This window comes from Dendrobates tinctorius, unplaced genomic scaffold (genome assembly GCF_039654945.1).
Source record: "Dendrobates tinctorius isolate UK_male_01 unplaced genomic scaffold, ASM3965494v1 ptg000029l, whole genome shotgun sequence".
Taxonomy (NCBI): domain Eukaryota; kingdom Metazoa; phylum Chordata; class Amphibia; order Anura; family Dendrobatidae; genus Dendrobates; species Dendrobates tinctorius.
The window spans coordinates 22,780,947-22,808,589 of record NW_027361697.1 but is presented as its reverse complement, the minus strand read 5'-3'; the positions used below and the strand labels follow the sequence as shown (position 1 = coordinate 22,808,589).

At 40.3% G+C, this 27,643-nt stretch overlaps 1 protein-coding gene across 3 annotated transcripts in view; it reads right to left on the bottom strand.

Annotated features, from left to right (window-relative positions):
- The window catches only part of TGFBR3 (transforming growth factor beta receptor 3), a 258,572-nt gene that overhangs the window by 77,705 nt on the left and 153,224 nt on the right, over positions 1–27,643 (bottom strand). For all 3 annotated transcript variants that reach the window (XM_073571472.1, XM_073571473.1, XM_073571474.1), the window contains exons 5-8: positions 19,685–19,868; positions 18,588–18,750; positions 16,069–16,216; positions 47–233 (exon numbers count right to left, since the gene is read on the bottom strand). In XM_073571472.1, the coding sequence (XP_073427573.1) occupies positions 47–233; positions 16,069–16,216; positions 18,588–18,750; positions 19,685–19,868 (682 nt within the window). The remainder of the gene's footprint in view (positions 1–46; positions 234–16,068; positions 16,217–18,587; positions 18,751–19,684; positions 19,869–27,643) is intronic.

Here is a 27,643-nt window from a genome sequence, read left to right as displayed (position 1 = left end):
ATTTGTGAGCAACATAGTAAACAGTGGTATGTATTTGCACTTTTACCTATGTCATCAAGTTTGATGTGAAACTTGTTTGCCACCGGTACATGAATGTAAGATGTCGCTGGATAATTTAAGTCAGAGGCCCACTTGATTAAAAGCTCCGGGGTTGAGGGAATGTTTGGAATCACTTGTTTGCTTGTGGAAAGGCTCTTTTCTGAATCTTTACTAAAGGTAACGCTGTCTGGAGTCTGCAAAGAAAAAAGCAAAGATTTAAAAAAAAAAAATATATATATATATATGAAATTATGATCCTGCAAAATCTGCTAATAAAATAAAAGTTTCATTGAGAATCACAATAAATATATAACTGATACAAACCTAGCAAAAGTATTTTTAGGGATCATGTAAATAAGATATTAAGAGTAAGATTTGTGCGATTCTTAGGGATGAACAAAAGAATTTACAAGATTCTGGTCCAGCGGCCATGTTGGTATTCTGTGGCAACCGAAACAGATCCCAGCATACCACCTCCTACCTGATTAGTAGACCTTGTGAGATGTCATTGATTCACATAATGTTGCCCCGGGTCTACTAATCAGAAAAGAAGCATGAGATGCCAGTAGATAGGAGGAAGTTCGCAGGGCTCTGGTCCTGCAAATGTTTTTGATTATTTATTGTAATTCTCCAAAATCTTATGATAGCATTGATTTCCATGAAATCTGATCTTGGCAACCTAAGTTAGATCTACCAGGGTGAATCCTGTCTGTAGAGAACACACATCACCTTAAAACTTCTCCATGAAAAGATTTTTTAACTTTCACATTCAGCTAATAGAGTTTGTTAAAATCCAAGGCTTTTTTACTTAATTTTAGTAACAAGAAACTCTAGTACCAATTGTATAATTGTTCTTCAGCACCTCCGCAGGGAAAGTGATGAATTACACATTTCCCAATAGCTGTCTGTATAAAAATAAAAACGATGGGTCCTCCGGAATAATTCTCTTTGTAATCACTCTCCACAGAAAAGTATATAAAAGGGTCCATTAAGACTGACCTCTTCGAAATAAAATCTGAATTTACCAATATGGTATTTAAAAATAGGACTACTCCTTGTCACCAGGATCTGCCTTCCATAAAGAAGCAGTCTATTAGGGATAAAATAATAGGAATGGAAGTCTCCACTGGTTTAGGCATGCATAATTCAGGCCAAATGCTTTGGACATGAGCTTTCGGATGCTTTCCAGCCAATAAACAGGTCTCAAGGGCATTTTAGTTTATGTATAAGAGCAATAAAAGCATAGCATAAAGCTGCTGGTGCAAAATCTGTACGATAGTACCCTAATTATCAAGGCAACTACATCCTCTACACCCTCTATAGTAATCCCCCTGATTCCCAAATATCCACCTTTATCTTTTTTTATTATGCCTTGCAATATTTTTTATCATTTCTTTGGAAACATGAGTCTGTAGCCATGTTATATAGTGATATTTTTGCCTCCACACAGTTATGTAGGTTAAAAAATAGGCTAAGCCAACAGTACAAGAGCCAAAACCAAAAAGTCTTGTGCAGATATACTTTATTCAGATGTTGAATGCTCAGATGGAGAGCAAAAAATAAAATTACGTTAACTCCAGCATTTCATAGTCCAAAAGTTTGAGTAATCTGGAGCTTTTCGTTGGCACAAGACTTCTAGACAATCTGAAAAATCTCCAAACCAGTAGAGGACGGAGCAGAGATAACCAATTATGGGACTACGCTGATTATTACATGTAAATTCTACAGATGGATTAACGGCCAGCTGTACAATGACACACACACGTTATGTGGAGGCCCAACTTGCAAGTTTCATATGAGGCCCCCTTGTGCTAGTCAGGGTAACACAAATTGTTGCTGAGAAAAAATAGGATTTTAGAAGCTAATGCTGGAATAGACTTTTTGATCACTAATGAAAAGGCATTTTCATTTCTGGTGTCCCACAATCAGTGACTTGACCTAGCTTGGAAATCTAACATGAAACCATGTTCTGAGGCCCTGCTTTCCTGGAATAACAGACCAAAATTAGAGATACATAATGAGATTGGGTGCTCTGCTCTGGATGTAAATAAAATATGCATTGCTTAACTCAATCACAAACATCTGTGAAAATATTTATGGCCTGGTCTTCTGTTTCGGATTAGAAGAGTGAGGGAAGTTTTAGATTTCACATCTGTTGGGGGACGTCTGTGCGCTCCGTGGATCGTCAGGTACACCAAATATCCAGTTTAGTTGTGACGCCCACTCTATCCTTCGTTACATTCTGAAATGTGTCTCCCCCTCCACCCTCAACAACTGCTCAAGCTTTGCGGTTTGCATTTTTTTCATGCAAATTGAGCATTTTCATGCTGGTATGGAAAAAAAATCCATGTGTGTCTTATTTCTACCAAGCAGAACATGATGCATACTTTCTCAATGTATCACTCCGTTAAAATAAAATACGAAGAAAGCGATCCGTCTATCAATGGCTCGTCAGTGTGTGCAATATAAGCCCCTCCAAGCACCTGAGATATGCAAGACTGTCTGGATTTTTTTTTTAAATTTCTTCATACCCTTTACATTCAATAAATGCAATTAAGTTTTGGAATCAGTCTGCACATTTGCCTCTATATCTATAGCATAGTACGTGTTCTCTAATGTACTGCTTCTCCATCTTTCTCTACTAGGCCCTCATGAACCAGAACATGGTGATGCCTCATGCCTCACCAGTGGTCAGGAGTTGTCCCCTGCATGCTTTTCATTAGTTAATTTGAGGAGATTCCCAGGGTCACATCACTCTTTCCAATGCCCCTTTTCAGGAGAATGGCCATCAGAACTTTTAATCTAAAAGTTATATAGATCCCCTCTTCCTTCTTATGTCCCAGTTTACATTAATTGATAAATAAAACTCGCACTTCCATCCAGAACCTAACATTAGTAAACCAGAAGTTACAGTAACAGCCAAAGTTGACAAAAGTGAATCTTAACATTGCCAGCCCTAACCGAGGCCTAAAAAAGAAAGAAGTGGCTGGGATTACATCTGTTGTGCATTCCTTATAACTCAATTTACTGATTTGGTTCATTGGCCAACCATGAAGTTACAGTCAGAGCAACAAAAAAGATTTGTTTCTTTTTTAGTCGTAGGTGCCCTATAAATTATAGATAGCCCTTGGCTTCTTTTGGCTGATTATTATGCCTTCAGCTATCTTACGTGGGTACAACTTGTCTTTAAAGGAGTCTTCCCAAAATTAAAATCTATCCCTCATTTTATAATTTAACTCTCTCAGATCCCTGCGGACTCAGCGGTCCAATCCACAGCTGAGAACAGGACTCTAGATCCCAAGAGCCCTGTCTTGAATGAAATGAAGGTTTGCATACTTGATGTATGCTAAATGTATTATCTTGGTTATTTCTGGCACTCCCGTAGACGAGGAATGGAGAGAAGATCAAGCTTCCTCGACCTCTGCTCCATTCAAGACGGAACTCTGCAGAGCAAGTTCTCGGGATTCACACCCTCACTTGGGGTCCCAATGGTCAGATCAGCAATCAGCAAGTTAGCTTTCAATTCTAGAATATCACTTTTAGTGTTAATTCACCCTTGAAGATATAGTATATCTTGACTTCAGCAAAGCATTTGACAAAGTCTCTCATACAATCCTTATTGAAAAAATGACTAAGTATGGAATGGACAAGGCAACTGTTAGGTGGATTCATAACTGGCTTAGTGATCGGACCCAAAGAGTGGTCGTAAATGGCTGCACATCCAGTTGGAAGAATGTCTCAAGTGGGGTACCAGAGGCCTCTGTCCTGGGCCCTGTATTGTTCAACATCTTTATCAACGATTTAGATGAAGGAATTGAGGGTAAACTGATTAAATTTGCTGATGACACAAAGCTAGGAGGGATAGCTAATACTAGAGAAGAGAGAGAGAGGATTCAAAAAGATTTAAATAAACTGGAGAAGTGGGCAACAACTAACAGAATGGTTTTTAACAGGGAGAAATGCAAAGTACTACATCTGGGCAATAAAAATGAAAAAAACATATATAGAATGGGAGGAATAGGGCTAAGTGACAGCACATGTGAAAAAGACTTGGGTATACTAATAGATCACAGACTGAATATGAGTCAACAGTGTGATGCAGCAGCAAAAAAGGCAAATGCAATTCTAGGATGTATTAACAGAAGCATACAGTCTAGATCACGTGAAGTCATTATTTCCCTCTACTCCTCTTTGGTCAGACCTCATCTGGAATATTGTGTCCAGTTTTGGGCACCACATTTTAAAAAAGACATCAACAAACTGGAGCAAGTTCAGAAAAGAGCGACCAGAATGGTGACCGGTCTGCAAACCCTGTCTTATGAGGAAAGGTTGCAGGATTTGGGAATGTTTAGTTTGCAAAAGAGAAGACTGAGAGGACACTTAATAGCTGTTTACAAATATCTAAAGGGCTGTCACATTGTAGAAGGATCAACTTTATTCTCATTTGCACAAGGAAAGACTAGAAGCAATGGGATGAAACTGAATGGGAGGAGACACAGATTAGATATTAGAAAAAACTTTTTGACAGTTAGAGTGATCAATGAGTGGAACAGGCTGCCACGAGAAGTGGTGAGTTCTCCTTCAATGGAAGTCTTCAAACAGAGGCTGGACAGACATCTGACTGGGATGATTTAGCGAATCCTGCTTTGAGCAGGGGGTTGGACCAGATGGCCCAGGAGGTCCCTTCCAATTCTACGATTCTATGATTCTATGATTCTATGATTCTATGAAAACACAAAAAGTAGCTATATAAACAATGGCAAATTGGCAGGACTGCTATAGATTTAAGATTTAGTTTTTAAAAACAAAACATAGTAGATATCCCGCCATGTACACAGGAACTCACGTTCTACACACGGCTGTAATTGGAACTAAAGATGACTGGTAGTTTCTGCCAATGTGAATGCATATGTTACTATTCCAGGCCTAAATTTAGACACCAGGCACAGAACACAGAGGGGAACATGCTGTGAGAGTTAACCACTTTCCAGCCATAACCACAGTAAAAAGTGATTTAAAAAAAACCGTGAAATGTATTTTACATAAAGGGAGTCTGTCAGCAGGATTTCACCCCCTCCCATACACACACTATGTATATATGTATGTAGCTCTTTCAAAAAAACAATTCCAACAATACCTTTAACATGGCCCATCAATTCCTCCATGCCTGTGAAATCAATGTTTGAATTGATATGCAAATGAGGCTGAAGAACTAGTTGTAGATTTTTAACCTAAGTCACTCCAGCTCTATTCTCCGCCCATCAACACCTCCTCCAGTTTGAATGAAGTGTCCTTTGTATGAAGCCACATGTATAGTGGCTATAGAGCAGGAAGAGGTGGCGTTGGGAGGGGAATAGAGCTGGAGTGACAGAGGCTTCATAGCTACAATAGCACTTCAGCCTCATTTTCACGTCTATTCAATCACCGATTTCTCAGAAATGAAGGAACGGACTGGCCATGTACAAGTATTGCTGGATGTAAGGCTGCTTGGTGTGAACCCACTGTGCCACAGGCTGGGGTAACCTGAAGGACATAACTGTCTACCGGGTATTAACTAGAGCCTCTGAAGGATAGGATGGACCACCGATAGACATCAGGTACAACTCTAGGGGAGTCCCTGGGACTGCAGCAGCTGGCCCAGGGTTCAGAGCCAGCAAACAAGGCAAAGGAGGAGCAGGACAAAGTGTACTCAGACTATCTGGGGTCAGGACAGGAACCACGGTTTCAGAATACAAAGCCAAGGTCAGGAGGGGAAAGGTCAAACAGAACGGGTAAATGAGCTGGGTCACTAAAAGGTTAGACAAAATAACACAGGACTGATTGCTGAGACTGACAGGAACCAGGAACCTAAGCTCCTGCAAAGGTGAGTAGGATGACGCTGCCTAATATATCACTTGCTGGATAGTAATTGGCTCGGCGATTCAAATCCTGCAGGACAAAGCAGGGTTAAACTCCTGCAGGATCTGGCAGCATATCAGGGATATGCAGCAGGGATATGCAGCATGATTTTGTTCAGTATCTCAATGAGTCTAACCGAATGAATATGTCGTTCACATCGAGGTATGGAGGTCTTGATCCTGATTTCTTAGACGTACAAATTAATGTTGTAGATGGTGCGATTTGTATCAAAGTATTTCGAAAACCATCCGCCACGAACTCTATCCTACATTTTGACAGTTTTCATCCGGATCATGTAAAACTCTCTCTCCTCTATAGTCAATTATTAAGATTGAAGAGGATTAATAATACTCAGGAGCGCTATACTCAGCAGGCGGAAGAGTTGTGTGACAGGTTCCGCTGTAGGGGTTATAATAATGAACTTTTGAATGAGGCTAATAATAGGGTTAATCAGGTAGGAGACCATAATCGTGGTTCTGTCTACAAACGTGACAATATATTTGTTTTTTGTTTTAAATTTGGCCCTATGGATGGTATTATACGATCCGCTATTCGCAGGAATTGGCACATTCTAGAGCGCGACAAAGATATTGCGGAGGTGACAGCAAGGGGTCCCATTATTTCTAATAGAGGCAGTACTACTCTGGGTGATATAATAGTGAAAAAGATGGTGAAGCAACAATGCAATTGGTTAAGTAAAGGTGTTCCGCATGGTAATTTTAAGTGTGGACATTGTCCTTTCTGTAATTACCATGATGTAAGTCAAACACTTTGTATTGGAGGTGTGTCCCATGTTGTTAAAGATTTTATCACGTATAAAACGACCCATGTGGTTTATGTGGTTATATGTCGTTGTAAGTCTTTTTATATCGGGCAAGACCATTCACCCCCTGTACGTGAGGTTTAGAGAGCATTACAACTCAATTGGTACAGGTAAGGGTGTTCCACGTTTGATTAAACATGTTAGGGAATTTCATGGAGGAAACCCAGAGGTGCTTTCTTTTGCTTGCCTAGAAAGGGTGTCTCTTCCAGCACAAGGAGGAGATCTGCATAAGCTTCTATTAAAAAGAGGGGCCATATGGATTATGCGCACTCGAGCGCAAGAATCCGCTGGTTTGTATGAAAGATTGGACATGTCTATTTTTTTGTAATAAGCCGGTTTTATTGTATTTGTGTATTGGTTTCATTTGTTTTTCAAATGCATTTTAATTGCTATGGATAGCTGCTGCACATGTGTTTAAGCACCCGGGGTGGGGTTTAGCTACCTCCCTCTGTTAAGAGGTGAGGTTAGTCCCACTCACCTGTGTGACCAGTAGAAGCGCTACTGCAGCGCGAAACGACTGTCGTCCTTTCCACTCCTGCTCCCATCCTCCCTATGCCGATGTTTTAAAGTATTGGAATAAAGAAGTTGTTTTTAACCGGTGAGTGCCATCCATTTTTCTTTTTTTGTATCCATTGTGGCTAATTCCTTTGGAGTAACACCCCGGTTTATGGAGCACTTCCTGCGGTATGCATGTTTGCAGTACCAGCTCACACAATTACTTGTGCAATGAATGGGCTTCCCCGCTGTGCGGATTAACACTTTGTTGGAGCTATTTTGGACTGTTTTATATATCCAGCACGTGTGTGGTGTACCTGAAGCTTTGCATTTTGCAGCACTGTGTGGACAAAATATCTTGGCTGATGGAGTCAGAAGTTGCTCCAGATACAAATGGCTTACGAGCGGGCAGGGAGGATGTGGCAGCATACTTCAAGGAGTGTGAACAACATGATGTGTTGTAATCACTGAGTACAAAGGCTTTGGAAAGTATATTGTTCAATCTAACAGAAAAAGAGGTTAGATTGTTTTGGACTAACAACTCTCTTAAATCATATCTGGAAGCTGGCAGAGTCTGCGGGGTCTAAGAATTTTCAAAGAGGCATCACATTTTAGAGATGATCCCCAATTTTTGGCTGAGTGGCAAAAAATATTTTTGGAGTGTTCGGAAAAATTGTTGAAATTGGTCTATGAGTTTAATATGAAAAGTTACACTCAATTGGAGTTGGATATAAAAAAAATAAGGACGAGGTTAAGTCCAAATTATCAGATCCACAATGGTTATCCCTGACTAAAAAAATGGACACTAAATTATCTACCATTCAGGTGAATGTGAAACAAGTTAAAAGGGACAAATTCATTCGAGATAAAGGTGATTATGACTCTGACCGGGTTTTCACATGGAATAAAAACAGGAATGAATATGAGGGTGGGAAACCACAAAAGTTTTTTCACTATAAGAGGAACAACAGAAAACATGGAATTAAGAAATATAAAAATGAATACCTGACAGCAGATTCTGATTCTAGTGCTCAAGAAGAATCCTTTATTTCACCTGGTCCATCAGATTGAGTCCCTGTAAATTCAACAGACTCTACCCCGACTCCCCCTTAAGGCGGAGAACATGCAGAGGGGGGAAGGGAAGAAAACTCAGGACGCCAATGGAAAAGGAAACACGTGTCATGGAGACAGAAACATTAATGAACCCTCGCAATAATATGGTGTTGAATTTAACCGACCACATGTTGAATAGTTCACATTTATCTGTTCTTTCAAAAGGACTGGGCTTTTGTGTTCTGGAGGCTTTCAATTTTGTGGACTTTAAAATAGATCTTTTTAGGGCCCTTCACAAAATCCATTTACACAAGTCGCTTGCACCAAGTGTCACGGAGGCGACCGTATTAGAAGGGGAGAGTCCGTGCCAGGTAGGTCTTTGGGGTTCCTCGCTGGCACTGACTCACTGGCTGATACAAGGGCAGATGCCCAGATTTTGTGTGATTTAACTGCCCCGGAGTTTGCTCACTCCATAAACGATGAGTCTCTCAAACCTTTTACAGGGGGTGTGCCATCCACGTTTATGCCCCAAGTGGCCCCTGGGAATGTAATTGATTTATTTGAGACACAGATATTGAAGGATGTGGAATCTATTATATATCCGATTGCTCCGCCTACCCTCACAACTTTAGAGAAACGTGCTCTTTTTGAAATCAGAGAATGGTCTGATGTGGTTGTGAGGAATGCAGATTAGGGCGGTAATGTAGTTTTATTACCAAAAGAGCAGTATTTGGCGGAGGCCATGAGACAGTTATCTGATACGTCTACTTATTTAAGATTGACACAAGATCCTACAACCAGGTTCAAGAATGAATTACGGACCGTTTTATGTAAAAATGTGGAATTGGGTGTTTTGTCCAGAAAAAAGGCCGAGAAATTGCTGCCGGAGTTCCCACGCCGCCCTCATTGGAATTATATTCCAAAGGTCCATAAGTCCCTCACTACCCCGCCAGGACGCCCCATTGTGTCAGGGATTGGATCCCTTACAGAGCTATTAATACAGTATATGGATTGGTTGTTGCGCCATTTGTTGCATGACATTCCCTCCTATATTAAGGACACTGATGAGTTTTTAGGGGCCCTCAGAGGTATTACTTGGCAAGCAGGCTTTTCTTTGGTTTCCATCGACGTAGAAAGTCTGTATACAAGGATCCCCCAGGATTTGGGTGTAGCAGTTTTGAGGAAAATTTTGGGGTCACTAAAAAGATGTGATAGCTTTGTCAATTTTGTATGTGAGAGCATGGATTTCATATTAAAACACAATGCGTTCAAATTTGTGGATTCTTGTTTTCTACAATGTACTGGGACTGCGATGGGAACTCCGGTAGTTTGTACTTTTGCGAACCTTTTTTGGCTTTGTTGGAGGAGGATTATGTGTACAATGTTAGAAATAATTTTTTGAGACACATCAGACTTTATGTACGCTATGTGGACGACATTTTCATGATATGGGATGGACCTCGTGAATCATTTGATGATTTTGTTCAGTATCTCAATGAGTCTAACCGAATGAATATGTCGCTCACATCGAGGTATGGAGGTCTTGATCTGGATTTCTTAGACGTACAAATTAATGTTGTAGATGGTGCGATTTGTAACAAAGTGTTTCGAAAACCATCCGCCACGAACGCTGTCCTACATTTTGACAGTTTTCATCCGGATCACGTAAAACGCTCTCTCCCCTATATCCAATTATTAAGATTGAAGAGGATTAATAATACTCAGGAGAGCTATACTCAGCAGGCGGAAGAGTTGTGTGACAGGTTCCGCTGTAGGGGTTATCCTAATGAACTTTTGAATGAGGCTAATAGGGTTAATCAGGTAGGAGACCATAATCGTGGTTCTGTCTACAAATGTGACAAGAGATTTGTTTTTTGTTTTAAATTTGGCCCTATGGATGGTATTATACGATCCGCTATTCGCAGGAATTGGCACATTCTAGAGCGTGACAAAGATATTGCTGAGGTGGCAGCAAGGGGTCCCGTTATTTCTAATAGACGCAGTACTACTCTGGGTGATACAATAGTGAAAAAACGGATGGTGAAGCAACAAAGCAATTGGTTAATTAAAGGTATTCCGCATGGTAATTTTAAGTGTGGATATTGTCCTTTCTGTAATTACCATGATTCAAGTCAAACACTTGTATTGGAGGTGTGTCCCATGTTGTTAAAGATTTTATCACGTGTAAAACGACCCATGTGGTTTATGTGGTTATATGTCGTTGTAAGTCTTTTTATATCGGCAAGACCATTCACCCCCTGTACGTGAGGTTTAGAGAGCATTACAACTCAATTGGTACAGGTAAGGGTGTTCCACGTTTGATTAAACATGATAGGGAATTTCATGGAGGAAACCCAAAGGTGCTTTCTTTTGCTGGCCTAGAAAGGGTGTCTCTTCCAGCACAAGGCGGAGATCTGCATAAGCTTCTATTAAAAAGAGAGGCCATATGGATTATGCGCACTCGAACGCAAGAATCCGCTGGTTTGAATGAAAGATTGGACATGTCTATTTTTTTGTAATAAGCCGGTTTTATTGTATTTGTGTACAGTGTCGGACTGGAGCACCTTGGGCCCACCAGAGAAAATAATTCTTGGGGCCCACTATGTAGCTACAAAGAAATAAATACAAGGCCACCAACTGTGCAATATAACACACTAACATCAGGGTATAACATAAGGTAGTACACGTCTTAATGATATATCAGGGGTTGGCGCCCACATTTTGGTTCAAACTCAATGATAAATGTTCCCTGGTGTTTATTAACCACTAGGCCAATGTGTTATAGCACCAGTGTAGTGGAGGGGATTTTATGACATCTCATCTATACGCTGAGAAAATCCTCGGAATTGACCGATGCAGTTTTAAAGGGGATCTGTCACCCTATTTTAGCCCTATCAGCTGCCGGCACCGCCATCAGGGCCTTATCTACAGCATTCTGTATTGAATTCTGTAATGCTGTTGATAAGCCCCCAATGTAACATGAAAGATAAGAAAAAAGAGTTAGATTATACTCACCCCGGCGTTCGTTCCGGTCCGATGGGTGTCGCGGTCCGGTCCGGCGCCTCCCTTCTTCATACGATGATGTCCTCCTCCTTGCTTCTCCCTCAGTTCCTGCGCACACATACTTTATCTGCCCTGTTGAGGGCAGAGCAGAGTACTGCAGTGCGCAGGCGCCGGACCTCTCTGACCTTTCCCAGCGCCTGCGCACTGCAGTACTTTACTCTGCCCTCATCAGGGCAGATATAGTACACCTGCGCTGGAGCCAAGGGAGAAGCAAGAAGGAGGACATCATCGTATTAAGATGTGAGGCGCCGGACCGCGACACCCACCGCCCCCGCCCCCCGGTGAGTATAATCTAACGTGTTATTCTTATCTTTCAGGTTACATCAGGGGCTTATCTACAGCATTACAGAGTACAATACGGAATGCTGTAGATAAGCCCCTGATGGTGGTGGCCACAGCTTATAGTGCTAAAATTGGGTGACAGATTCCCTTTAACAAATTCACCACCAAATTCATCCTTTGCAAGACAAAGAATCATGTCAGTGGTAAAGGTGTGACACTACATAGTAGTAAATGCAGCAATATCTGCACAATCTATGTGTGGATGCTTTTGCTGTTAATTTGCTGTTTGATTTCTGCAGCAAATACATTATGTGAATGCCCCCTCTTCTAGTGGTGGGGGGTCCTAAATCACTTATATCTGACATTGGAGTAATATCAAAAGTTTTCCCTCACATCCCCCCATACACTTTTTACAGAAATCTCTCTGCCACCTATAAGACCATAATGTTTTATGAAGAGCCTCATTTTGCTAGTAGTAGGGAAAGAAAAGTTTTAGTCAGGGGTGATAAAGGGGCAGAGGGGCTCAATCAGGGTGATACAGGGGGAGGTGGTGCAGTCAGTCAGGGGTAATGCAGTGAGAGAGGGGCTCAGTCTTTGTGATACAGAGTGAGGTGGTGCAGTCAGGGTGATACAGGGGGAGGTGGCGCAGTCAGGGTGATACAGGGGGAGGTGGCGCAGTCAGGGTGATACAGGGGGAGGTGGCGCAGTCAGGGTGATACAGGGGGAGGTGGCGCAGTCAGGGTGATACAGGGGGAGGTGGCGCAGTCAGGGTGATACAGGGGGAGGTGGTGCAGTCAGGGTGATACAGGGGGAGGTAGGCCAGTCCGACCCTGTTTGTGTATTGTTTTCATTTGTTTTTCAAATGCATTTTAATTGTTATGGATAGCTGCTGCACATGTGTTTAAGAACCGGGGGTGAGGTTTAGCTACCTCCCTCTGTTAAGAGGTGAGGTTAGTCCCACTCACCTGTGTGACCAGTAGAAGCGCTACTGCAGCGCGAAACGGCTGTCGTCCTTTCCACTCCTGCTCCCATCCTCCCTATGCCGATGTTTTAAAGTATTGGAATAAAGAAGTTTTTAACCGGTGAGTGCCATCCATTTTTCTTTTTTTGTATAGAGTTGGAAGTACAGTATGGACTCGGCATGTAGCACAGTGGCGGGAACGCATGCGAGTTACTGCCGTGACAATGGACTTTTCTCGGGAAGAGCTACATGTGCATTTAAATAGTTTAGTGGGAGAAATCCTGATGACAGGTTTCCTTTAAATTAGTGACTCTGATTCACATTTTGATTTGCAATAAAACACCTTACCCCGCCTAGTATATTTTGCTGTACATTAATGGACAAAGCCCTGGGCAATAGATGCCATTTTCAAATGTAAAAAAGTTCTCTAGTCTTAAATGTAAGTAAAAAAAACCAAAAACAATAATAAATACACGTCTACCTTGATGGGAAATAACTCTATATTTCCTAACTACTTGGGTGTGGGTTTAGGACGTCTTACAGCTGGTTAAAGGGTATTGTATATGTGGCGGGTGAGCAAATACCAGTCACTACACTTCTTACTGGAAGAGTACATTGCGAAACATACATCATGCAAATCACAGATGGCCGAAGAAGTAGATCATGTGACGAATGATGCACATTGGAAGTAAATTTCAGAGCCACATGAATGAGTGCAAATGTTTCCAACAGAAAATTCAGTAAGTGTGTAGCAAAAGAAAAAAATCAATTTAGTTATCTTAAAAAAAAAAAAAACAAAAGTACAGCACATGTTTTAAATGAAGACATTTGGCAGCCGACAGCGGCCCACATCATAGGGATTTCCTCTCTCTGCTGATCCAGCATGCTGTGTAGCACAAGATTTCTAAAAAAAAAATTAGCCAAAGAGAGATCTAGAGGCCTGAAAGAGTTAATGGCATATGAAAAAAAAATGTCACGGAAAGGATTATATATTATATATATAATTTAACTTTTTAACATTTGTAAGAAAAGCTAATTGAGAAACTGCAAGGTCGAGAAGACCCAGATATATGTGAAAGAAATCTGGAGTGGAAACATTTAAGGTCAGACCTAGTTCATGCTGTGCTGATAAAGTCTGTAAGAGCAGGACGGCAATAGAGCAAATTTTCATGGTTTACACTGACCGAAAATAACATGAAGCCACAAAAGAAATAAACACCAGTGCCCGATGGGGAAAAGAGATAAACTAATCCCACAATGTTTCCACTAGACTGGTGGGTAAGTCCCTTTACTTAAAAATAAAATAAAACCACCTATAAACAAAGTTCCTTGCGTTTTCCTTTTCTGACAGGTTGCTATAAATTTTCATATGTTATAGCGAAATGTGAGAAGCTTTTACCTATTGAAGTCTGGGTGTCAAAATATCTAAAGATGATGGAAACAAAGGACCAGAATGTTTGGCAAAATGTTGTGCCTCTTTAGCTGGGATCGCTCTGCACAGCTCTGCTTGGGTAGATGGGGTTTATGTTATATGTCTTTATTAGTCTATAGGTCTATGAGTCTACCAGTGGCAGACATATAATTAAGGCAACCTGTGCTGCTGCATAGGGGCCCAAGAGGAAAGGGGGGTCACGTCCACCACAAAAGCAGGTGGCTATTGGCTTGTGAAGGGCCCAATTGTTCTTGTACAGGGGCTCTAATCTGTTTGTTTCACCCATCGGTCCATATAAAGCTATCTCCATCTTTTTGGGATGAGCCAAGAGGTGTTGATCAAATCCAAAGAAGCATAGTGCTAACTACATTTGCTACTTACTTTCAGCATTTGGTGGGGGTTCTAGCACCATAGGACCCCTAACTGATCACAACATTTGAGATATCACACATTTTGGGGTATGTTCACACCAAGTTTTTTTTGTGGATTTTGAAGAGGATTCGCTTGAAAATCCACATAAGAGAGTATTCAAAGAGTATCTAAAGAATTTTTAATGCAGATTTTAAAGTGCATCCATTTCAAAATCCACAAAAAAGCCCTCAGTGTGAACATACCCCTACGGCAAGACAGAAACATTTTATCAGGCCCATTTGGAATTAATTTTAGTTACCGTACGTCAATTTTAATAAAATTTGGGTAACCACTAAAATGGCTGCCATTACACCTCTATCATCTTTAGCTTTCCTAGATGCCTACATGGCTAATCTGCCTATTTGTCCTCCCACTTCTTTAATCCTGCAAAATTAGACACATTTGGAATTGATGACAAGGCCATACAATGGTAGCCATACTGGTTCCAACATCATGCTTTATTTCCAGAAACCTTCAATGTAGACAACTATCTCTGCCGTACTATCTGCTGTAGACTAAATCTATGGAGCATTACCGGAGGATTAAGAGTCCTTGGATAATCTATATAATATATGGAAACTTCACACTTTTGTAAGATCAAATCAATTAGCTGCGATAAGCAATAAATGACTGGGATTTATAAACTGCATTTAGAAACCTATAAATAAGTTCATCTACAGATAGGACTGCTCTTCGGATTAGATAAGTCCTTGGAGGTGCTAGAATGTATGTTATTGTAAGTGAGATGTTAGCAATCCATCAACAAGCATGGGAAGAAGAAGCTGTGTTCTCATGAGGAGATCACGAATGGAACAAATAATGCTTGTTGTTTGCATCAGCTCTTTCTTGAGAATTTTAGTTCATGTTCATGAGTGTTTTCAGGATCTATCAGGAATAATGACAATATACAAGAGTACAATATAGGATTTCTCTAAAATGGGCATATTTTAATGGCAAAATGAAATATATATGGCCCGAAAAAGGGATTGAAATGTCTCAATTTTGAGAGCATTGGCGACTTCACACCAGTTTCTCCAAGCTCTGATGAAATGGGAGGAGATATGGCGGGACAGGGGTGTGGTGACCGTCGCTCGTCAAATTTATTGGCTGTAGTGGTATTTGTGGTGAGGCGTGTCCACACTTGTATGCCGCTTGTCCAACGCTCCTGATTCATGAAGTGGGATATGCGTCTTCAGGAATCAGGAATGTCGACTCCATCATGCCCCCTCATCAAGACAGATATCAACAACTCCGATTCAACAACTCCGATCTTGATGAATCAGGCCCTTAGAGAAAATCAAAGCTTGGGAAGGTGCATAGCTTAGATGGGGTGGTAAATGGACATATACTCTTCATATTGAATACCAGAGAGGCACCAACAAGCTACTTCGCCTTGGACAGAGTATTTACATACAGGCTAGGAGCAGTAAACAGCTTTTTGTCTTGGTGAAAGATAACCCAACTATCATGAAAGTGCTAAAATGTTGAATTATGTGCAGTCTTTCAAGTCACTTAATCCATTTCTACATTTATTAATGTAGGGCCTTTGCAAACAAATAATGTATCGTTAAAATATTATTACTCCAGTTATAATATTAGCAGGAAACATACCAAGATTTCCAGATTGCCTTGGATATTGCTTGTCCTGATAACCCAGTTGACGGATTTTTTACACTTGAGGATAAGGACAAGATTCTTGAAAAGAACGGCATCAGGATGGCGTGGACTGATGTCAATGATTATGTCGACCTGAAATGAACTATATAAAGGAAAATAAAGTCAGATAGAAAGAGGAATGTCTTCTTTCCGTTCAAAGTATTGCAATCCAGCATCTGCTCAACCAATTAAATATTTAGATTTTCGCCAAGGAGTGAACATGTGCAAACCAGATGGGTTTAACAAAACCTGGACACATTTAATCTACATGAAATTGGGGTAAAAAATATTTGAGAAAAGTTTGTTACCCAGGAGTGAAATGGTAAATGAGGATTTGGAATGTGAGTGAAAAATTCTACCACCGGTCACAAGGTTGGAAGTTCAAAGACATGGGGAGCCAAGTGGTGCCATCTTTGTGATATTACAGGTTGAAAAGTGGGCAACACAAAATACATAATTTGATACATGCCTCAAAGTGCTTGCAGATGGAATGGACTTTATTATTTTTTTGGGACTAATATTTTTTTTAGAAGGATTGTTTGGTAGATCGGTCATCATCCACCCATTTCCGTTCACCGATAATATATGAAAATCATCATAATTTGTATTTACGGAGTACATTTTGGTGGCAAAGAAAACTGCTGTAATGAATCTCATTCAGCTCTAAGGGAACTTTGAAGACTTGGCATCCAGAATTGTCATTAAATCCAGACGTTTTAACCTATGGTAAGTTTAAAAGAAATGAAGGAATCTTATTCAAAGCACAGAAAAACCAAAAAGATTATAATACTAGAGACTAAAAATATACTGGGTGTTTCATGGACCAAGAAGACCAGCTGCCTTTTACCTCTGATTTCACATGCAATGGCAATTAGAGTTTGGCAATGGAAGAATTCTGGAAATGGAAAACAAATGTTTGCAGTCAATATTGACGCCACCAATTCATGATTTTATTGTATGCTGCACCAAAAATAGAATGTATGTATTAATGATAGCAGCCTAATAAAAATCTGTATCAGGTAACTTAACACGATACGATTTTTATTCACATGATTTGATGTTTCAACATTATAAGCACACTTGCCAGCCATTATAGTCCCTATTTACAATATATTTCTTACTTTATGTTTCTGTAAAAGTCCAACTTTTGACACTCTTTGTCATAGGACACCCCCATATAATGAGAGGTTTATTTCTTGCAGTGGCCATTTGTATAGGAAGTCACAGCTGAACCCACTTTCCTATCCAGTAAAAAAAAAAAAAACATATGCCAACACATACCAGTCTGATAAAAGCAAAAAGGGCAGTTGAGTAAATGAGGGCTATATGTTTAACATATATTTTGAGGATCTCTCCGCATACATATGACAAACATAAATTTAAGATGTTATGTGAATAAAGTCTTAGTAACAGAAGGATTTATTTTCCTTCTCATTTGGGATTTTGTCCCTCAGCCTTTTACACATATAGTACGCCCACCCATTGAATTAATTCTGGTACGTAGGCAAAATATAGATTAAGGGTTACAAATATTTAGCTCTCTTACTGGTAAAACAGGGATGGATAAAGTACCATGTAATTATGCAACCACTCCAAGAGCCTTATCCATTTTTTTTAGTGGCCAAGCTAAAAAATTCCACTGACATTAATTGAAAATGATCCCAAAAAGTTAGACACAAGTATCTTTTTTTAGGTGCACTAGCTCCAGGAAAACAACAAAGTGCATTGGCCAAGAGGTCCTATCACAGCAGGTACTATGCCATCTTTGCTTCAATGGCTTCACGGGTCTCAGGTTTTTTACATATGAAAAACATAAAAATGTCACCTCCTAGGTCGCCCCGCTTCCCGGGATACTTCAGATGGCGAAGATGACGGGGCCTCTGCCCTTGCCTTATCTCCTAAGGTAGCCCTCCATCTGTTCTCTTCCCCCACCCAGGGAAGAGGGAGCGCTACTGTGCACTGTAGTACAACAACACGACAAACAAAGCAACACAGACAAGGGATAGCTGAAAACTCCAGTCATACAAAATATTCATTCATATGTAACAGAGGAATGCATTGGGGCGTAGAGGTAGGGGAATAAACCAAAATAGAGAAAGATAAGGAATCATCATGCACACAAACCAAGCAACAATCACTAATAACTCCTCCAATTCTCCTTCTCGTATGTACTCCTCTCCCTCCGTTAGCCATGCAGCAAATGCTAGCTCTGATGAGGATTAGTAACAGAACCCAGATTGTAAAGGCAAAAGGAGTGGCTAACAGAGCACAGCTGTGAGCACAGGGATTTCCAACATGGCCGATTAACTCCTGTTCTGCCAGAAGAAATAAACACATTTAAAATGAAGGAGAAGTGCTTCTTCAAAGCGCTGAAGTAGGAGCAATCAGACACTGCGGTCTTCTGGCTCCACACTGTAGCGGTAACCCCATTACACCTCCTATACATAAATCAGGAAGGACTCTGCTATATTTACCTGTATGGTTTGGCACTTGGAGAATCCAACTCGATGATGTAAACCAATCTTCTTTCCTCTGCCAATAAACAGCTCTCGACAGACTGAGGTTCCAAATAATATCCAAGATAATTCAGAGAGATAAAGTTTTTCTGAATGTTGCATGTTGAGGGTAAAGTATTATCTAAAACACAACATTGATATTTCAGATTAGATTATTTATTGACAATTTTATTTCACATATGTAATTATTCCTGTATATGCCACTTTAGAAGCCACTACATAAAGGTATAGAGTGACATTTTTTTTAAAATGATACAAAGGAAAAAAAAGTTTCCCATAATATTCAGTTAGATTCCTCTGCTCATTTCTCAGACACAAATATCAAAGCTTATAGAAGATCTTTCACCAAATTTCACATTTCTCAAACTGGACAGACGAGCAAACATTTTTTTAATTTTTCTTTTTTTTTGCCTCAACTCTAGCAATCAAAGTATTTGGCGCTTAAACAGTTAATTTTTTTAAAGTCCAAGTGGGCAGTATCAGACGGGTTTCACTGGGGACGTGTACTTCTTCCACTTTCTGATGCTGACCAATGGTAAGCAGGCAGCAACACACTGGGGGAAGAAGAACACGCCCCTACAATAACACTGACAAACAGTCTGCCCTCCTCTCTGCAGAGTGATGAGGTGCTGGAACAGCAGACCTGAGTGTGTTTCACTGACAGCTTTCAGGTTAATTAACGGATATGGGAAACACTTTTCCTTTAAATCAGTTTTGATTTAGTTAAAAGTTTTTAATAAAGTTTAGTTACTTTGGCAAATACTTTTCTTTACTTTGGAATTGCATTCTGGGAAATTATGTCTTTCCTTAGGCAGTGATAAGATATAGGAAAAGCCAAAGTGCAGTACAGCACTAATTATTGTATCATGGGCTATTGCTTACAGATACTGGGGTGTCTGTCTACCAAATGTTAACTGATTGTGGCAGCAAATGCACAATTGTTATTCCTCGGCTGTGATCCATTCTAGAATCGATTTCACGGATTGAGGGCAGTATATATATATATGTACAGTATAACACATAGCTGTAGTAACAGTAATAATACTGTATCATACCTTCACCCACTTTGATATAAATATGATTGGTCATTTTCATTTCTGTAAATGATGTGACAGCCCCATAATTCTTTGTTGTCCATTGTAGCAGGGGCTCGTTTTCAGAAGGAAGTAGCTTTACCTCTGTCTGTGTGTTCAGTGAGAGGCTTCCTGCCTCATATTGTACTGTAGAGCCATGTGATACCTGGTGAGACAATTAATCAAGAGATGTATTTGTTAACCAATACAAGCTGAACATAAAATGCTGCACAACTGACTTATAAATCCGTCACCAGGAAACTGTAATCCTTAAATCTGTCAGCAGCATTTCATCCCCCAAATTATTTATACTTGCAAGTGGCGCTTTCAAAAACAAGTCCAGCAATACCTTTACATGGCCAGTCTAGTCTTCCACTACTGAGAAATGAGAGTTTGAATTGATACGTAAATGGATATCGTAGCTCTGAAGCCTCTGTCACTCCAGGTCTATTCCCCACTCAACTCCGCCTACTCCATTTTGACTAAGGATTCCTTTGCCTAAAGTCACACAACATAGAGGCTATCAGTCAAGCAGGAGGCCCCAGCGCTGGCAAAGGCTTCAGATCTACCATAGCTCTTCAGACTCTTTTGCATATCAATTCAAAGTATGATTTCTCATTTAAGGAAGAACAGATAGGCCATGTAAAGGTATTGCTGGACTTATCTTTGAATCAGTGAAATGTGCATATAAATAATTTGAGGTGAGAAATTCTGATGACAGATTCCTTTTATACCCTAATGCTTGGCTCTCTGTTATTTATACACTGTATATTACCGTCTTTAAATTACTTGTATTTATGTATGGAATTCTTACTTGGTCACTCTGTTAGTAAAATATGAGCATTGTATTGTAGCATTTACTTGCTTTTCACAAACTTTACAGTATAATATTTTTGCAATGTATGTTGGAGCTGACAGTAAATACACCTGTAAGGCTGGTTTCACACTTGCGTTTTTTTGCGCTGGATTTTAGCGCTAAAAAACGCATGAGTTTTTTTCCCTATATTTTGCATGGGATGCGCTTATGTGCACATACACATGCGTTTGTATGCGTTTTTCCGCGCATGTGTTTTTTTGCGGTATGCGCTCGGGCGCACAAAATGCATCCTGTTGCATTTTTTGGGCGTCCGACTTGCCTCAAAAAAATGCATGCGCGCGCAATGCGTTTTTTTACAGCAAGACACCCATTATAAGTCTATGGGTGTGCATATGTGCGCATTGGCATGCTTATGTATGCGTTTTTTTGCGCATGCGGTTTTTTTTTTTACCATTAGTTAGACAATGGAATTTAGGGGTTTGGGTTAGAGTTAGGGTTAGTTAAGGGGGTTTAGGGTTAGCTAGGGTTTAGGGTTAGGGTTTGGGTTAGGGTTAGTAGGGTTTGGTTAAGGGTTAGGGTTAGGATGATTTGGTTAAGGGTTAGGGTCAGGGTTAGGGTCAGGGTTAGGGTTAGGATCAGGGCATGGTTTGGTTAAGGGTTAGGGTTAGGGTCAGGGTTAGGGTTAGGGTTAGGGTTAGTAAAGTCATGGTTTGGGTTAGTGTGAAGGGCCACCTAATGTTGGAAAAAAACGCAAACGCGGTAAAAACGCACTAAAAACGCATACAAATGCATAAAAACGCTGCGTTTTTTTCATGCATGCTCCTAAAAATGCTTGAAAAAAAACGCAGCATTTGTATGCGTTTGTATGCGTTTTTTCAATGCGGTTTTTTGTGGGAAAAACGCGCTGCAAAAAAAAGCAAGTGTGAAAGTAGCCTTATATAGGTACTTTTATGCAAGAATTATTTGGCCAACCTATGGCACTCATATCTAGGCACCTTATTGTATGGTACTTATACATTCTGATACTGTGCAAATAGCTGGTAAAATAAGACCGGCAGGCGCTAAGCTGGTGCTGAGGCCATGTTATGTAGATGCAAATACACATTACGGTACATAACGGTTAAGGGGGTTTTACACATAGCGATATCGCTATAATGTCACCGATTTTGTGACGTTATAGCGATATCGCTAGCGATATCGCTATGTGTGATACTTACCTCCGACCGGCTCCCCCGCTGTCCATCGCTGATCGCACGAGAATGTCCGGCTCCATTTCTCGTCGTCAGCTTCCTGCTGGGGCTTCCTGCTGTGACGACGAGCGACGCGTGGAGGCGGGCGGGAGGACGCCAGGATCGCTGTGTGTGAAAGGTGAGTATTGTGCGCTGCGTCGCTGCTGCATCGCTGTGAGGTCTGCCTGTGTGACAGCTCACTAGCGATCATTTAGCGATGCACCAGCGATCCTGACCGGGTCGGATCGCTGGTGCATCGCTAAATGTAAAAGGGCCTTTTGTCATATGAGAATTCATTGAGACCAATTTATTGTAACTTAATTATATAGATATATATTTAGCTATATTTAAATATACATATATACACACAATTGTGTGAAAAAGTGTTTTCCCCTTCCTGATTTCCTGTTCTTTTGCATGTTTTTCACACTTAAATGTTTCAGATCACCAAACAAATTTAAATATTATACAAAGAAAACACAAGTAAACACATAATGCAGTTTTAAAATGAAGGTCTTTATTATTAAGGGAAAAAGAAATCCAAACCTACAGGGCTTTGCGTGAAAAAGCAATTGCCCCCTAAACCTAATAACTGGTTGGGCCACCGTTAGCAGCAGCAACTGCAATCAAGTGTTTGCGATAACTGGCAATGAGTCTTTTACAACACTTGGAGGCATTGTGGCCCACTCATCTTTGCAGAATTGTTGTAATTCAGCCACACTGGAGGGTTTGCGAGCAAGAACAGCCTTTATAAGGTCATGCCACAGCATCTCAATCGGAATAAGTTCAGGATTTTGACTAGGCCACTCCAAAGTCTTAATTTTGCTTTTCTTAAGCCATGCAGAGGTGGAATTGCTGGTGTGTTTTGAATAATTGTCCTGCCGTTTAACTCAAGTGTGCTTCAGCATGAGATCATCAACAGATGGCCGGACATTCTCCTTCAGGATGTTTTGGTAGACAGCAGAATTCATGGTTCCATTTACAACAGCAAGTCTTCCAGGTCCTGAAGTAGTAAAAGAGCACCAGTCCATCACACCTCCACCACCACCATATTTTACTGTTGGCATGATGTTCCTTTTCTGAAATGCTTTGTTACTTCTATAGAAACACAAAAAACTGAACTGGAGTAGACGTAAATGACATGCATTATGTAAAAGCATGTTTACACTGGCCATAAAAGCAAGCAAAACCAAAGAAAAAAAAAACAATGTGTGTATATACCCTAATGAAAATAAAATAAGTAAAAAAGTACTTACTTATTTATTTTCATTAGGGTATATACACACATTGCTTTCTTTTCTTTGGTTTTGCTTGCTTTTGTGGCCAGTGTGAACATGCTTTTACATCATGCATGTCATTCAAGTCTACTCTAGTTCAGTTTTTTGTTTCTTTAGTGTTTTTGTATTCAGTACAAATAGGGTGTGGCCTCCTTTCTACTGAGCTGTGTAGTTCATTTATAGTCCCTCTTAAGCTGGGTGTCTGTTTGGGACCCAGAGACTCTGCCACTATTCACACTAGGTAGATTTTACCATTAGTGTAGTTACTGTCTCAAATGGGTACATCTTGCCGTGGTGGGACAGCTTTATACTTTTTTGATCAAAACAGTGTTTACCAAGTACCCTATGTTATTTAATGCACTTGCTTTTTTACTTATTTATTTTCATTAGGGTATATACACATTGTTTTTTTTTTTCTTTGCTACTTCTATGCCATATGAAATGGGACATACATCTTCCGAAAAATTCACCTTTTGTCTCGTCAGTCCACATAGTATTCTCCCAAAAGTTTTTGGGATCATCAAGATGTTTTCTGGCAAAACTAAGTTGAGCCTTTATGTTCTTATTGCTCAGCAGTGGTTTTTGTCTTGGAACTCTGCCATGCAAGTCATTTTTGCCCAGTCTTTCTTATGGTGGACTCATGAACACTGACCTTAACTGAGGCATGTGAGGCCTGCAATTCTTTGGATGATGTTTTAGCATCTTTTCTGACCCTTTGGAAGAGACGTCACTGCGCTCTTGGGATAATTTTGGTAGGTCAGCCACTTCTGGTATGGTTCACCACTGTTCCATGTTTTCGCCATTTGTGGATATTGACTCTCACTGTGGTTCGCTGGAGTCCCAAAGTTTTACAAATGGCTTTATAACCTTTTCCAGACTAATAGATCTCAATTACTTTGTTTCTCATTTGTTCCAGAATTTATTTGGATCACGGCATGATGTCTAGCTTTTGAGGATCTTTTTGTCTACTTCACTTTGTCAGGCAGGTCCTATTTACATGGTTTCTTGATTGAGAACAGGTGTGGCAGTAATCAGGCCTGGGTGTGGCTATGGAATTTGAACTCAGCTTCCCAAAGATATGATAAGCCACAGTTAATTTATGATTTAAGGGGAGGGGCAATCACTTTTTCACACAGGGCCCTGAAGGTTTGGATTTCCTTTTACCTTAATAATACAGACCTTCATTTAAAAACAGCATCTTGTGTTTACTTGTGTTATCTTTGTCTAATATTTAAATTTGTTTGTTGATCTGAAACATTTAAGTGTGAGAAACATGCAAAAGAATAGGAAATAAGGAAGGGGGCAAACACTTTCACACAAATATATGTATATATATATACATACACACTGTATATTTACATATAGATAGATATCTATATACAGATAGATAACAAGGGCATTGGTTAAGTCCATAGCTGTCATGATCTGCTTAGTTCATGGGATTAGGTAGTTCAGAGGTTAATCTGGATGGCCTCACTCTGAGATTCTGGGAGGCTTTTTATAGCCTCATTGTGGACTCATTCTTTGTCGCTTATACTCAGATCCTTGGCTGAGTGTTTGTGACCCTGGTGTGCTTTGTGACTGTGATACTTTATGCTTGTTTGGTTTTGACCCGGTTCTGTCCCTGTTACGAGTTCTGCCTGTTCCTTTTGTACTGCGTTGCTATCTCTGTGTATGACTCATTGCTTACGTTCTGACTATTCTCTGCTTGCTCCTCTGGTACCACACTGCCCTCTCTGTGTATGACCCCCCCCTCCGCTTGTCTGACCTGAGTTCCCCTAATCTTTACTCCAGGATTCCTGTAATAGAATCCTACAGTCATCTACTGCAGCAGGACGCTAAGCCATGCCCCCTGTGGTCACATGATCGTAGGTCCTGGTACTCTTTACTACCTTTAGTGTCGCAGGTCCTGTTCTTAGAACTTTCCCTGCAGTTTCGGACCCTGGGCCCTCCCGTAGTCTGGGTGAGTGACCCTGCTCAGCCGCGGTAGTCCGCCGGTGCTGACAGGATCCTGATAATAACATGGCTGTGGCTATGTGTTTTATGACATGGTGTGATATTGCAAATTTTGTCTTGTGAATGTTGGTCACTGTACACATATAATAAAGTGCAGCAGCAGAGCAGTATCTACAATAACAGTGGAAAGATCCCATTAATTTCATGAACGTGCATAAGAAGTATAAAATATTTTTTACGAGGAATGGCCAGCTTCTGAACTTCTGCTCTGCAGATGTGGACAGCTAAGAAATCTCAGAAAACACATTTCATGTTTTAGATTAGAGTGAATTATAAAGTGGATGAATTTCGCAAAAGCAGCAGATTCAATGTTTTCTTCCAAGAAGAGGTGAGATAGACAACTCTCATATGCACCTACAAAGCTCGCTGACAAGAGATGAGTCTACGCTAATTTCAATCTTCCAATGAGCGAGCGGGAGCCCTTCTTTTGTGGTCTACAGTGCCCTTTTGTTTAGATTTCTTCTCTATACAATGACCGGTGCTCACACCTTGGCAGATTTCCGGACACATTATTATCAAACAAAGGTTGCTATAAAAAGCCTCTCCTAATAAAAGAAATATCATGTAAGGGAAATTATAATATCAGTAATATAACATTAGATTACGTTTTCCATTTACATGATTAACATAGCACAAAGGCTCATAACATCTATGAACTTTTATTACAGGTCAGGAGGCCAAAAGGAACTGAGCACCAAGAGGGGTATCGCTGGGACTATAGAGAGTGGCAGTCCTGGCACCTAGGCCTGGTGAGCCCGAGATTCAAAGCTTGGGCACATGGTCCTTTGTAGCCAAGCTGGACATCTGCTTTTTACTCCGGGGGAAGGTGAGGTTGAAGAAAACAAGGTATTTAATATCCATTGCGCTCGCCTCATTATTAGCTCACGGTCCAGTTACAAACCTACGATTTCCATAACACAATATCTGTCCTGGAAACTTGAGTCCAAGACCAGACATATAAAAGATGAATTAAACAATCGGAAGGCGTTCGCATATGGGGGTCAGCCAAGCAGAGTGTGATCCATAAACCTTCACTATCCTTAAGTAAACAGAAGAACAACTTTAGACAGAAAAGTCTAGATATTTCAATTATTTCTCCTTTTTTATTTTATAACTTGAACTTGATAGACCTGTCTTTTTTCAACCTATGTAACTGTACTTATTTGTGTGCAAGATTGAGTGACAGGAGATAAATTTACCCTTGCAGCCGCACCCCACATCAATTGTTGAGAATTGTGTTCATGGCATGTCATAATAAGGTCCATTAGGTAATATCCTATTGAATATTGATGACCATAAACTATAAGGAATAAACAGATACAAATTTAACTGCACAGAAACTGTCATTGCCAAAAGTGTTGGCACCCTTGAAACTGTTCAAGAAAATGAAGTATTTCTTCCAGAAAATTATTGTAATTACACGTTTTGTTAGACACCTGTATATTTCCTTTGTGTGCATTGGAAAAACATAAAATAAACAGAAAAAAAAAAGGCAAATTGGACATAATTTACTACAAAACCCCCAAAACGGGCAGGACAAAATTGTTGGCACCTTTCCAAATTTGTGGGTAAAAACTTTTGCTGTTGGGAGAAGGCACCCTTCAACTATGAGAGACCTGAAATAGTTTGCAAAAGAAGAGTGGTCACAAAATTACAATTGAGAGGTGTCAAAAGCTAGTTGATGGTTATAGGAAGTGTTTGACTGCAGTTATTTATTCCAATGGGTGTGCAACCAAATATTAAGTTGAGGGTGCCAACAATTTTGTCCGGCCCATTTTTGGAGTTATGTGTGAGATGATGTCCAATTTGCCTTTTTTCCTGCTTTTTTTGCATTGTTCCAGTACACACAAAGGAAATAATCATGTGTATAACAAAATGTGTAATTGCCATAATTTTCTAGGAGAAATACTTAATTTTCTGGAACAATTTCAAGAATGCCAACACTTTCGGCCATGACTATATACAAAATGTAAGATCAAATGTAAGCAGTGTCAAATGACGCTCTCTAGCTATGTATTCAGAGAGTGACTTGGGGCTCTGACATGAAGTGCATGCAGCATTTTAAACTGGCCACATCATGGAATATTGACTGCAGAGCTGAGCAAAATGTAGTTTTTATTTCTTTAACTTGTCATCTCCATTGTGGAGATATTAGCCTGTAACTTTTAGGTTATAATTTATGTTATACTTCAACTGGGTGTTATCAGAGATTTGCCTATGGGGGTTTGTACTTCTTCCCCTGCATGATATTGACCAATCATAAGCAGGAGGCGTCCTGCAAGTGAAAAAAAGAACGCACCCTGCTCTCCTCACTGATCTCTGCAGCTACTGTGTAGAGATACTGCAGGGCTGAGTTATGTATTATTACAAACCTTTCCAGATCCAAGGGTCGGGGTCCTGGTCATAACTGCAACGAGAAGTGTGCAGCTCAGGAGACAGGAGTACACAGCTCCTGTCTCAACGGACAGACAGAATTGAGTGGGGATGCAATCGAAAGCATACTATATGCTTTGTACTGCATCCGTACCTCATTATGTGTGCTTGCTGAGGCAGATACTCTGCACCCGTCTCCTGAGCTGCACATCTCTCAAGAAGTTTTTGA